The following is a 14,723-nucleotide window of genomic DNA, read 5'->3' as shown; positions in this document are numbered from 1 at the left end:
TGCCACTAATTGTAATACTTTTTAGATCTCATCTTGTAATTCTTTATCATAGACTGTATCTATATATATACAGTCTATGTTCTTTATAATGAGCCTGTATGGGACTCATGCCATGGTTTTAACGAGGTGGGCGGAGCTACAGCTCTAACACTGGGACCGGCTACTAACATTAATAAATGATAGATGTTGGTAGCAGCCAATAGCACCAAAGTAGTGTTTTCATTATCCAATCATGTGTGAAGTATGCCACTAGACACGCCCCAGTTGTAAGAAAATTGGACACGAGTATGTATGTGTATGTGTAGACTGGCTAACTGTTGTCAGTTTAGAGTTTGTAGTATTGGAACTATCCCCACGTTACAGTGGTGAGATGTCTTCCTTAGAATGTAACTGATTTCGAAACTGATTGAGTATATCAATCGGGATTTTCATAGTTATTTTTGCAGACATTCGTATTTTTACAACTGGGTCTTCCTCACAAGTGAAACGTAGTGAAAATCTCGCTAATACTATCACAAAGAAGTTGGCTAACTTAGCTCTAAAGCTAGTTACTTAGCCAAGCTGGCGTTAGCCCTCAAGTTTGTAAGCTGATCTAGTCAATGATAGAATCTCGTTGAACAGAAAATAATAGAAATGATTAAACAGATGGCGTAAAAGCTTGTCACTTCACAAATGAACACTTGAGCCCAGAAGGTACTTTACTACCTTCTAAATTTTACGTGGAACTTAGTCGACGGCTTTACTTACTCCACTTGGAATGTCGTGTAGAAACGGAATGGTGCGGGGAGGAAACCCTGGTCTGCAGCCTCTTCGTGCCACAATTCCTTTCCAGCTCCACAACAAAGTTCTACCACAGTCCAAAGATGCAGGTAAAAAAATGTAGTATTCATTAAAACAACTAGACACGTTCAGAAATCTGTTTCATTTCCTTTATTTTGAATTAATCAGAGCAATTATGCTTGAGGGCCTCCAAGTTGATATGGAAAGTGTTTATGTAAGAAATTGATAAATGATAAGTGTGTGTGTCTGTCTGTGTAGAGCAGAGGGATGCATGTGCTTCATTGCGAATCAACAAACTAGTTTTACTACAATGTTTGGTCTACTCTAAACCATCCACCCCCCACCCAGGAACCAAGTGGGGATCTTTGTGTATGTGTGTCCACCAATGTAGAATTGTACAGTTGTTTGGGGTAGTTTATGATTTAATATAAAACAGAGATTTTGACAGTGGTTGTGGAAATAATGATGTCATGGATCGTTACAGTTGTACAGTTTACATTCATCACACAAAAGTGACCCAATATTACCCTCTGTCCGACCCTCAATGACACCAAATCTTTGAACTGCTAATCAGTAGTTTCCACATAATGTCTGCCAAGAACAGATCCACATTTGCACATTTCTGATGCTGACCTGCATGGTTAATGCAATTCCCAGTATATCTCAGTTGCTGACAGACTCCTAGCCATTTGGACTACAATATTTTTTTTATGCTCGTATGAATTTATAAGCATTTGCAAACATTGTAATGATGTTTGCAATGGATTTTTTTTTTTGAGTCCAACAAAAGCGAAACAAAACCAAAGTGCCAAAAGCACTCCACGTCTGACCTGGATGCTTGCGCATTTCTCACATAGTTGAGATTGACCTCCTGACCACTGCAGCATGTGCCACCCACTGAGTGTGAGGTTGGGAGTCAAGGCCACCTCTGTTTTGTTCCCTTGACCCACCGGATCACCTCACTGACTGTTCAGTGACGTCCGCCACTTCGTAACCCCATGCTCAGAGCTACTGGGTTTATTTTTATGTCTTGTTTTGTGGCATGACAGAAAGGGACGGGGTGTTAGTGGTGGTGATTGTGTGTGTGTGTGGGGTTGGGGGCTGGAAATGGAAAACAGAAGCATTTGCTTGGTGTTGAGTAACTTAGCCCACCCCTGTTGACCGTCACATGGAAAAGTTCCACCTGCCAGCAACTCCCGAGCTATTAACAGCACTACCTGGACTATAGGACCCCCAAACCACATAAGGGAGAGGTTAAAGGTCATTGTCTTTCCAGTTGTGTCTTTGTCCTGAATGGCGACACAGAGAATGTTCAGATTGCTGTAGGAATGTTCATGTAACATTTGCGTGATTAAAGGAAAATGATTAAAGCAGTTTAATGAGAGAAGATTACATATAGATAAAGGATTACTTTTATGAACGGACTATGCTACTGTTGTTTGCAGCCTGCAGTTCACTTATTTCTCTCTCTCTCTCTTCCTTCCAACAGACCGGAACAAGGCCAGGCCCCCGAAGCCCTCCCTCCGCCGGACACTGTCTCTGGACGCACTGGTGGCCCCCTACCTCCAAGGCCAGTGGCCAAAGGAGCCCGAGGGCCTGCATGTTGGCAGTGTCAACGACAAGGCTACACAGGTCAGCCTAATAACCAAACTCAATGGCCTGCTTTGGTGCTGGCCAGGTACCTCCTTTGTTGCCCTGACAAATACCAGCAGAGTTGCCCCTGATAGCAAGACCCACACATCTTTACTACCACAAAGGTTTCTTTCACAATATCTGAAGACGAGCAGACACAGAGCACTGACTGTTCCTCCATACCAGGACTCAAATGACATTATACATGTCAGAGGTGGAATGAATATTGGGTGGGTAATTAGTCAGAGGTAAAATGGATACTGGGTGGGAATGGTTCTGTAAATGTAGACGATAACTTTGCAGTGGTGTTTTTGAGACATGCATCCACGTCCTTCTAGCTTACCTGTTTGGACTCCAAGGTACGAGCTAATGGACGTCTTTACAATTGACAGTGTAGAGGGGAAAAGGATGCCTAGATAGGTATCAAATATTGAGATTTTTTCTTCATGCACAAGGGCAGTATCTGGTGTACTATTAAGTCAGATAGCATGTGTGGTTTTATGTTACTTTTAATGTACTGTAGCTCCTTACATTTCTTTTGCTGCCTGTTCCAGCTTTTAGGCTTGCAAGACTTTTATTCAAACGACACTCAACACTGGACTTTTTCTACTATGAATTAGCTATTAGTTTAGCAATTAGTCATCAATATCCACCGCAAAACTTAAAATGTGACTTGCAGCACACAGCTAGTATTCTGGAAGGCTAAATACTACTTCATGCTAATGTTATTTATTTGGATATTTTATCCAAAGCTGTGTGTAGCACAGTAAGGGCTCTCAGCACTGTTTGGAGTATGATGTTTTGAGTATGACTACTGGTCCTTGATAAATGTTCTATTTTTCGACACAAATTATATATCATGTTCACCGAGCCTTCATCCAAGTGTGTTTACCAGTCCTTGGAAGGGAAAGCCCCAATCTGCATACTAGTGTAAAACTGAAATGCCAGTGACAAAGCAGCCATTTTCTGCCCCATCATGGCAGCTATGGCTCCAACATGGCATCTGCAGCAGATGAGGGTCTCTTTGAAACTGGTACATGTGAAAAGCCTGTGGCTCCGAGTGGCTGTTTTATTTGTTTTTAAAGAGGTGATGGGAGTGGAGCGTGAGGTTTTGTGGAGTGTGTCTGCAGTTTGCTCTGCAGGTGCTTCTGAGAGAGAACCAGCAGCAGCAGCAGCAGCAGCAGTGGCAGCAGAGCAGAGAGGCATACTTGGAAAGCTGCCAAACGGGGAGACGGTTTTGTTTTGTTCGTTGTGACCTCCCAAATTCTTCTTCACCCCACCCCACCCTACTCAGCCCTAGCTTAACCCGCATCTAACCCTCAGCCAGTCTATACCCCCACCCCTGCTTCCACCCTCCCCGCCTCTGCTCCAAGCGTCCTGTCACTCGGTCCCCACACGCCACACAAAAGCGTCTGCTTGTGTAATGCACTGCACATCACCCAGACACATTCTCTACTGTCCGGCCACCCTCTCTACATGCCATTGTCTTGACCCCCCCCCCCCCACACACACACACACACACACACACACAGGCTCTATTTCTTGCACAGATCCACACATACACACAAACATGTAGTCTCTGTTACACACAGACACACATTCACACCCCGCGGGGGGAGCACTGAGTGAAACGTTACCCTGATCCCCCTCGCGTCGCCTGTCTCCTGGGACGAGGAGTACATGGCTGTTTATAGGAACGCGTCCCGTGATCCTGGGGGGGGGGTGGGGGGTGTATGATGGTGTACAATCTCATACCCAGTACAGTCAGGGAGGGGGGCATCATGGCTCACTCCTTCAGTTTCTCTAGCATGCTGTAGGTGAAGCTAGTGGGTGGAGATGTGTTGAGGATGGTGTGCAGTGAGCGCTTGTATTTGTCATGTTAATGTACGTGTCAAATTTACGACTGCCCCGGCAATTCATGACCTCACTATTCAGCACCTCACGGCATTTCTGACTGGACACTTCAGCAGGCGGAACGGGCAGGGGAGAGAGAAAGGAGGGAGGGAGGGAGGGAGGGAGAGAAGGAGAGAAGGAGAGGAGAGGAGAGGAGTTGGGGTGTTCTCTTTTTTTAATTTTCTATTGCCGGCATGGACTTGGCCACAGCTGGTCCATATGTGATTGGACTCTGGGGAGAAGACCCAGGACACCTGTGGAGCAGACTGAAGATTCTGTGAAACAGGACGGACTGAAGATCTGGTCTGAATGCCTCATGAGGAGTAGAGAAGAGGAGGAAGAAGGCTTCTGCAATTGGCATCATCTACTGTTCTGTTGAGCAACCTCCTGTCTGTTGGACTGTGAGGAAGGACTGGGACACTGACTCACTACCTGAGAATGTTTAGGAGTGTGTGACCGGCTACATACAGGGCTGGAGAAGCAAACGCCTGGTCTGGGCAACAGGCAGCGGGGACCCCCTGTTCCGGAAAAACCTCTTCCAGTTGGTTCCTATCGGTGTTGGGGGAGGGCCTGTGGGTAGAGAACTGATCATGTCGGTATGTCTGTGGTGTCTACTCTTTTTTTTTTTTTTTTTCTTTGTCTTTACAACACACACACCTACACCTACCTACACCTTTCTCTTCCTGTCCCTGTCTTTTTGACTATGGCTACTTAGCTAACCTTTCAGAAGGTTAGTGGAGTGTATTGCCCCTTTAAATGCATGAATGAATTTAACAGTGCTTGCGTGCTTGCGTGCGTGCGTGCGTGCGTGCGTGTGTGTGTGTTTATGCCCGTGTGTGAGTTGTGAAAAAAGGCAGCAGGCATATCGTGATCAGTATCGTGTTTATGCGAGTCTTGACACAGCTGTGCTTGTGAAACAGGTGTGAGTGGTTGTTTTTGCAAAACTGTGTTACTTTTGTCCTAAATTCACATATGACGTCTTGGGGCCATTTCTCATTAGAGAGATTAGGGGAAAAACAACTAACTGTTCCTTTAAAAGTTGTCTTGTTTGCCGAAAACCAGGTGTCTTCATATTCATCTATATATTGATCAGTAGCCTAGCCTCTATTTTGTGTTAAGAAGTCGAAGTAGGCTTTGAGCTGTCTAGCAATTTGAACATTTCCAATTTACTGTCAAACCAAATCTGTTTGGAAACACTGATGTTATTCATCTGAAAAGCTCAGGTCATGCATCTGAAGTTCACAAATTCAAAATCTATTTTGTCATTTCTAATGATGCATGTTGTTTTGTTAATATGTTTAAAACTGGAACAAAAAGTGTACAAAAAGCCTTTGGTAAAACCAGCTGGTCTGCTGTGTGTATACAGAAAACATGGCACGACCTTCTGAGTCTGAACTCTGAACTTACATGACCTTTGTTTGTATGTATGTATGTAGTACATAATATGATCTTTGTTTCATCCATCATGTAGATTTACTCAGCCGTGAGGAACCACATATCTACTGGTGTCTGTAGGACTGCACATTACCTAAATCATTCCACTTCCTTTTCTGTCTCTCTGTCTCCCTCCTTTTTCTTTCTCTGTCACTCACTCTCTGTCTCCATCTCTCCCCAGACTCCCAGTTCCTGGGCTGAGGAGGGCAGAGGGAGAAGAGGAGGTGGGGGCCATAAACGCTCAGCATCCTGGGGCAGCGCAGAGCACCTGAGGGAGGTGAGTGCCTCTCCTCGCGCTCCTCCTACTGGCTTGTCCTACTGGCTACCTGGAGATTGGCATGGTTTTATTTCAGTTAGCCTAATAGCTGGTTTGATTTGCATTGAGAGATGATCTTATGAAAAGTACCCTATGCCAATCGTGACATATGGTGAAGGGTATATGATGATGTGGGGCTATTTTAATTCTAAAGGCCAAGGGAACTTTATTAGGATGCATACTATCCTGGATCCATGAACTGGCCTTTAAACATAAAAATCTGCCTGCCTCTTTGGGAATTTAACATGGGGGTATTTATATTTATGGCTCCTGTATTTTAAGCAAGAATATTTATTTATTTACGATTTACATTTATTTACATTCACAAAGAAAATTGGTGTACTTAAGGTTGGATTTTTTCCTCATGTTTTTAATTAAGGCATTAAGATCAATATCTAAAAGAATTTTTTTTTTTTTTTATTCCTTTTTTTAAGTCAACTTTAGCATGTGCATGTATGTACAGGGTATGTAAACCTATGAGCACAACTGTAACAGGTCCAGTAACTGCAGGTCCTCCTTGGGGACATATTTGTACTTGCTTAAAGGCTTTTTGACTGGAGGATCATGAATAAATCTCATTTGGAGATTAGAGGGCTCTGGCAGTGTGTTCTGTTCTGGCGGTAGTGTTTTCTGAATACTGAATAATGACTGCATTAATGACTGTATTGTTTATATACATCAGCAAGCCTTTTATGCTGTGTTTAGAAATTTTACTCTGTTTGTCGGGCTACCAGTGAGGAGTAATAGCCAGGTGCAAGCCAAGCTTGTGATGTTTTCACTGCTGTTTTAATCTTATGTTGTACCATTTGGATATACAGTATGTTGCTACCATTGTTACCAAATGTAGACATTAACAATATGAACAACATGAAATCCATTATAACAGCGAGCCTCTTGTTGCAGTTTGCTAATACAGACAGGACAGACCTTCTCAAACAGTTAGAAAAGTGACCAAGCAAGGAGACGATTAAAAAAACAAAGTGAAGTTAAGACTAGATTTATAGTTCCTATTTGCATGATGTATCTAGTGGCCCTGGTGTTATGTAGAGTAGACCATCTTGGGAATCCCCACCTAGCCCTCAACTGCAGGGAGATAAGCTCTACTTGGCATGAACGCGTACAGTATGACTGGAATGACTGCAACATGGCTGTGGAAAAGAGGTATTGGCCCACCGGCCAGAGTGGAGCTGTTAGCTGTTGTTGGGTGGCACCTCTTTTCTGCCGTGCTCCTGCTTTCTCACGGATTGGCCTCCCCTGTCGCCTGTAGGTAGCCAAGCTACGCCATTCGTTACAGAAGCGCTTTAGGCCCGCCCCTCCAGCGGGAAGCAGTGAAAGGCCCTCCCACCCACTCCCTGGCACCCATGCCCCTGGAGCCACACAGGTATGCCCACAGTGTGTGTGTGTGTGTGTGTGTGTGTGAGTGTGTGAGAGGGAGTGTATTCTTGTGGTATGACTTAACTGCAGTTGCGTTGATTAGCCCAGCAACAGATTTAAAAATGGCCTGGCTTTTCTTAGGACCTTCTGTCACAGTCCTGACATCTCACTTATTCACATACCGTCACAGATACAATTGTGTGTGCGTAGCCGCATACACACGCACACAGACACTATATGCACTTGTATATTATTAAAACTAAATTTCTCTGAGCATGTAGTCTCAGTCACAAGTCATGTCGGTTTACCCTATACAATATTGGGAAGATCAGACCTTATCTAAGAAATGCCACACAACTGCTTGTACAGGCCATGGCTCTTTCCAAACTGGACTATTGTAGTGCATTGTTAGCTGGAATTACATTCAGATCCCTCACGCTGGCCTACAGGAGACTTGCTGGACCCTTCTGAACACCTTTCCGTGTTTATTCCACAAACCGTTTGTACGTCCCCTCTCGCTCACTGCAGCCCTCTAAAGAGCACCTGCTGTGTGGGCCTTCCATCAACACTAAGAGCTCACAGTCACCACTCTTGTTGTCCATCAACACTAAGAGCTCACAGTCACCACTCTTGTTGCCTGTGATTCCTCATTATTAGTATCAGCTAAGAACTTTACTCTGTAGTGACCGCTAAGAACTATAAACATAAATTTATAAACATAAAACATGACTGGTATTACAAGTAACCATTCATTAACTGTTGCTTTTCTTGTATCACAAGCAGGAATTTCAAACACAAATACATTGGGCTCAGACATGCATCCAATTACCCAGATGTCCTGTTGCAGTTGTATGTGCATACACTCACATAAATACAGACTAAACTATTTGTTCATGCCTGTGCCGTCTCCCCCCTCCGTACAGACCGTTCCACTGACCCCATTGAACCGCCTGGCCCCACGACTCAGGAGGAGTGTGGAGGGGCTCAACCTGGAGTTGGAGGGAGTGTTTGTGTCTGAGGCGCCAGAAGAACAACACCAGGTGAGCTTAAAGACACTCACACTGTACACTTGAAGGAGTACGCTTGTTGTTGCAGACTCGCGTGCTTGATCGTGCTGTTGTTGCAGACTCTCATGCTTTCTAGACAGGCAGTAGTTGTGCGCTGTCTCGCTTTACCACCAAACGTGTCCCTTATACTACCCTGTGACTTAATAGCCGTATTTGGATATCACTAGCTTCTCTCTCGTCTCTGCCCGCTGTAACCTTTCGAGCTCTTCGGGATGGTTCTCACATGCCAAACAAGGTGCGATCTGGGATACAGTTGTCAACCCATTTGCAAGATGTGCAACATTATTGCTCCGCTTTTACCAGTGTGGCATTAGAACCGTCTGAGTAAACCAACCAAGGAGAGTTGAGTGGCTCTCTGTGTGACTCTGTGTGTACGATCTCCCTCCCTCCCTCCCTCCCTCCTTCCTGCTAGATTCTGGACGTCCCAGATGGCCACCGGGCCCCTGTCCCATCCCAGCGGTGCAGCAGTGGCCCTCAGAGCGACCCCTCTCCTGCCCAGCTCTCTCCCTCCCACTCCCCCTGTCCAATGACTGACCCCGGTGAGTGAGAATAGAGCTGTTGCATTGAGATGTTTACAATTAACATTTATGTGGTTCACAGTGTTTGTGAACTTAGAGTGTTTTTCAGGCTGGACTTGAAGCTCCTCATTGACTTGCTGTGGCAAATGCGTTGATGGCAACTGTCTTTAGTGGGCAATACAATATCTATGAATTTTTATTATTATTTTTTTTTTCTCTCAGACATGGTGGTGTGTGGCACCCTGTGCCCCTCGCCTTCTCCCTCACCGCCGCCTGACGTGGTGCAGCTCTCCTCCCTCCTGCCCTCCTTCTCCCCACGGCCCAACAAGACCTACGCCTTCCAGAGGGAGCCCCCCGAGGGCTGTGAGAGAGTGCGCGTGTGGGACGAGGCCGTGTGAGTAACACACTCTCACACACACACACACACACACACACACACACACACACACACACGATTACAGACATTTAGAACTGTTCCACATAGATTACACCTCACCGTGCAATCAAATGAACTGTGTTTTGAGGGAGTGGCGAGTGGGCCATCATGTTATTTTAATTCAGTAGTCGAATCAGAATTTGACCTTGTCAAAATGTCTCTCTCTCTCCCTCTGCCCATTCCCTCCTCACTGGTCTGGTTCACTGTCCCTCTCTACAGAGCCGCCTCTCAGGGGGAGCCCCTCCTCCTCTCCCCCTCTTGCCCCGACCCCAACAAAGTCAACTTCACCCCTCACGGAGGCTCCGCCTTCTGCCCAGTCAGCCTCCTCAAGCCCCTCCTCCCTTCCATGGACCTGCTCTTCCGCGGCCTCTCCGTCTCGCCTGTCACTGGCTGCTCAGGACAAAGCCCCACCCCTTGCCCAGCATCGGGGCATGTGGTGGGTGGGTACCTGAGCGGGCCCCTCCAAGACCCCACCAGCTCAACCATGTAGCAGTGAGTTAACCACAGCTGGAGCAATAGTGGACTGATGGACAATGGATGAAAGATGGCATATTTTTTCCCCCCCACACAGCTTTTGAATAGAAACCCCTATGAATGGTGATACTGTAACTTATTGCTTCCAAAATATATCAAACCTTACAGAGGATAAAAAAAACCCCAATGACTACACCTAGAAAACCGATCACGAGCAGCAGCATGGCTAGTGGATACATGTGGAAGATTTCTCCACATAGTGCTGAAGCACTAGATGGTGTATACTTCTCAGGACAAACTCCTCATGTCCTTTCTGTGTCTTTTTAGATTGGACGTTGGTTCCTCCTAATATCTTCGCAAATTTGAGAGAACTGTAACATTTCTTTCATTTATACAAGAACAGATATTTATGTGCCCTTGTCATTTTCTACAATAGAGTGTTATTTTTCTGAAACAGTAAAAGACATAAAGTACACGTGGCCTGATTATCCTTTTGGCACATAACGAACTGTAGACCAGACCTCATGATGTGCAATCAAGCTGTTATGATGAAACGGTACAGCCAACCTCATGGTGGCAGATGGGAATGGCTCTGCCAGCAAGAATCGGCACAGACTGGGAGTGATGGGATTCAAGCAGAACTATAGTGAAAGCCTCTTATGAAACTCCAGTGCTAGCAGACTGGCCTCTGAGAATACATGGGCTGGGCGGCTCCCTGCTGAATTGGGTATTTTATATATTTTTTTCATTGTGAACATCCTGGGCTAGTTCAGAAAGGGTTGTTCATTATTAAGGCTGAGTTTGGTCAGGTTTCGCTGTCCATTGAGTGTATCTGGTATCCCTCCCTGCTCACCTGTAACCATAAGCTAAACTCTGAGGTGAAATTCACAGCTATGAAAGTCATAGGTAAGACACAGAGCAGCAGTAACTGGCCGTAGTAGTAGTAGTAGTAGGAGTCAAAGGATCACATTAAAACTGCTGACCCAGTCCGATCAAACCCACAAAAGCTCTTCAGTTGTTGAAAAGTATGCGGTATGAGTCTTTTTTTAATCTATGATCATTCTGTTAAAATGCTGTCTGGAATGTAAATGTTTTTTCCTAAATGATTTGGCCTAGTTGATGACACATTTGTGAGGACTGTAAGCATTGCTTTGTGAAACCTGTGGCCACCTGCTGTAACTTTGGTTATTGTGCCTACAGACACACCTGTTTGGTGCCTTTTATTATTTTTTATGGGGTGTTTATGATGATTTGTTTTTAAAAACCAAAAATATGAAAGGGACATTTCATAAAACAATTTGTCATTTTTAGAGGTGTCTGTTCAGTGTGAGGGCTACACTTTTCTATCTTAGCATCTAAAGAATCTATTTAAGCACGTTTTGTCAGTATGGTTGCCTCATGAAAGAATATGACCATAGTTATAAGTATAGCCATGTTGGAAAAGCTAGTAAGAATTTATATTTTGTTCTTAGTTGTCATTGTTAGTGCTCACTTTAGCGTTTGCATTTGTAATACAATATACATTTTTGTATATATTTTTTCACAAATCTAGATTTAGTATAGCGTACAACAAGGTTGTATGGTCAGAGGGTATGCATATTTCTGTTTGTTGAACAACAGCACTTAATCTTGTGGTAGTTTTCCACAACCTACCATTTTCATTCTTCAATTGAAAAACAGAACCTTTGAAGGTGCAGTCATGGTTGGATATAAAGGCAAGCTTATCCTTCATTATTGTTCATTGCCTTTGAGTTTGAACTGTTCCTTCAGAGCGCAACATTTCAGTCAAGTATATACTGTTGTAGATGTATAGTTCAGATTATGTTTTGAGAAAAAAATAATAATCCTTTGCATTCTCCATACAATCAGTGGTTTGCTTCAAAATGTTTACACATTGGTGGTTCAAGGTTGTCTTCCAAGTTTCTGTACAGCATATTTTTCATGTATTACAGATATTGGAAATGTGTGTCCAGGCTGTCTTGAGTTCAGCTGTGTTAATAATTTTAGTAATTTGACAAAAAATAAAAGGTTGCTCCTAACTTTAAAGTTTCGACTTTGAATGAGGAAATTATTAACTCAGGTGTTTGCAGGTGGTCATGTAGCATTCTCACATAGCTTCAGTGGATATATAGCACTGAAAGGTGCTATATAAAATAAAACGTATTATTATTATTGGTCATTGTTATTTTTTACCTCTTTGGTACCTCATCTTTGGTCGGAAATGTCATACTTGACCAATCCACATGAAACTTGGGATGGTTGGTTGCAGACATGTGGACTCGAGTCACATGACTTGGACTCGAGTCAGACTCGAGTCATGATTTTAATGACTTCAGACTTGACTTGATAAAATTCGGCATGACTTGCGACTCGACTTGGACTTGAATACTATTCACTTGAGACTTGACTCGGACTTTGCCTCTTTGACTTGTGATGACTTGACATGTCTCGAATCAAAAACTAAAATTTCCTGATCGTGGACCAGTCACCCCACAGACGCTTTCCCGCGACTAAAAAAAAAAAAAAAAAAAATAGCGGAGACAAGCGGCAGTACTGCCGCTACCCCCACACGCGTTACGCACTGTCTGTAGGGCACCAAGAGACAGAGGAAGGACCAACATTTAGCCAATCACTAGTAGCTTTACTGCAAACTGATTTGCACTCTTGTTAGAGAACGTTTAATGTCAAAAAGCACCAACAGCATGTTACATAAAGTTGATACTTTTCGAGTCCTCTCCATTAAGATCCAACTTGAACTTATGCTAGCCTACTGCATTTAATTGAGAACGCATCCAAGCACGCACGAGAGGGAGAGAAAATGAGTAGGTTCCAGCTGGCTTGTCATTGTTGATGATGATTGATATCTTCTTTTAAATATAAGAAACATATAAAAGGAAATCGTGAAGGCAACAAATACGAGATTAGAGGAGATTGTGAATTATCCGGTTCTCACTAGCCTACTGTACTGTTATAAACTATGAGATCCAGGTCACTATGACATAGCTGCACTCACTGTGATTTGGAAAGTGGACAAGAATATTATGAAGAGTTGTCTTTGCCTTGTGTAATGGAACTTAATAGTCTTGAAGTATTCAATAATTTATTTACATGAAGCACATGATATGCCGATTGAAATACATTTCACTCAGCTACTGTAGCTAGGTGGCTACTGGCTACCAGGCTCATAATTCACTTTTAATTGCAAACAGAAAATGTCAAGCAAGCATCATGTCATACATGCTTCTCTTTCCAAGGGAATGAAAGCTGTTTGTGCCAACTTAATATCATGCTTATCGTTGTTAATATCGTGCTATACATGTGGCACAAACAATGTTTGAGTTTGTGGACTAGCCATAGGCTATATTTGAACGGAGCTGGTAAAAAAAGGATCATTATGAGAACGTGTGACACAATGGGCTTAAAGTGACAGTGCACCATTTACAAATGAGATAAACAGCATCAAATGTGTAGTATTTCTTAAGAAATGAATACTTTAAAACAAAATTACTGTCATTATTATCTTTTAAATAATATAAAAGTGTTGACCTTGGCTTCCCTTATGAGTCGCCACTGCCAGACAGCCTAATAAATTGTTTGCAGGCAAATCTGTGGCCTAGCGCAGTGAACTGCCATCAGTCAAATTATTACTCATCCTTACAGTGGGCTCCGCAATTTGGAAAAACAATATATATATTTGCAGCTGTGCTGAGTGTTATGTAGCTATCCGTTTACAGATTACACAGGTATGCGCATGCATATGTCGTAAAAGATTACAAGACAGAAACATTGAACATATTTTAATCTGTATTTATAAACAAAAAATACTGTGGATTAGATGGAAGTGCTAAAATTATGATCGATAGTCTAATAATGGCATTATTAAGTGAAGAGTACCTGATGACTTGTTCAGGACTTGAAAAAGATTGGGACTTGGACTTGGACTCGACTTGGCTTTGATGTGACTTGGACTTGGACTCGACTTGCCCTTCTCTGTATTTACTTGGGACTTGACTTGGACTTGACTGCGAAGACTTGGGACTTACTTGTGACTTGCCAAACAGTGACTTGGTCCCACCTCTGGTTGGTTGTTCTATGGCTGTTACAAAATAGGTTTGTGACCAAATGAGTGTTTTAATGGCAAACTGGCCTCTAGGAGGCACATTCCCCCAAATCATCATGATTTATTTGTGGAGTGGCGCCACCTAGTAAAGGATATTTAAAGCCAAAATCTAGCATTTAATTAGCCTATATCTTTTTGATGTAAACTTTCAATTTTCAGGAGACATGACGCCCTGCATCACTACCTCATTTGTTGGATGCATGCCAATTTTTGTGAAAACCTGTCCATATGAGGTCCTGCAACTGACACCACTTTCAGTATTTCAAGAATCACCAAGACTGAAGACTGACTGATTAATCAGCTGCCAATATTTGCATAAGAGTGACCTGTTTTATGTGTCAGTCTTAATGAAATGGTGTAAGTTCATTCGTAATGACATATAGAAGCTATGTATCCAATTTCAAACAAATCAGCCATGTCACTAGAAGCAGCAACATGTTTTTCTCAGTTCTTCTGACATGGTTTGGTTTATCTTGAAAATTAATTTTGTTGTTCAAACTTCCATAACATTTCTAAAATTCAAATGGTCCTCTTCCACCTGCTGAAGTGGTTAAAACATTCAACCTTTTCCCAATTGAGGCGGTTCACACCATGTTCTTGGACCCCGAGGATCACCGCTTGTGGCTATAACTTATCTGTCTGGACAGGGTAGGGCTATAGACATAATTTATCATGATGG

General features: G+C 43.3%; 1 protein-coding gene across 1 annotated transcript; it reads left to right on the top strand.

Annotated features, from left to right (window-relative positions):
* Positions 1–292: 292 nt before the first annotated feature.
* Positions 293–11,963, top strand: fam117aa (family with sequence similarity 117 member Aa). Its single transcript, XM_042084891.1, has 8 exons — positions 293–869; positions 2,270–2,412; positions 5,921–6,016; positions 7,323–7,436; positions 8,353–8,469; positions 8,909–9,035; positions 9,237–9,408; positions 9,670–11,963. Exons 1-8 carry the CDS (start codon positions 758–760, stop codon positions 9,938–9,940), a joined length of 1,152 nt encoding a protein of 383 aa, XP_041940825.1. The 5' UTR covers positions 293–757; the 3' UTR covers positions 9,941–11,963.
* The last annotated feature ends 2,760 nt before the right edge of the window (positions 11,964–14,723 follow it).

This window comes from Alosa sapidissima, chromosome 3, assembly GCF_018492685.1.
Source record: "Alosa sapidissima isolate fAloSap1 chromosome 3, fAloSap1.pri, whole genome shotgun sequence".
NCBI classification, from domain to species: Eukaryota; Metazoa; Chordata; class Actinopteri; order Clupeiformes; family Clupeidae; genus Alosa; species Alosa sapidissima.
Note: the sequence above shows the minus strand (reverse complement) of the source record. Positions and strands in the feature narration are given on the sequence as shown.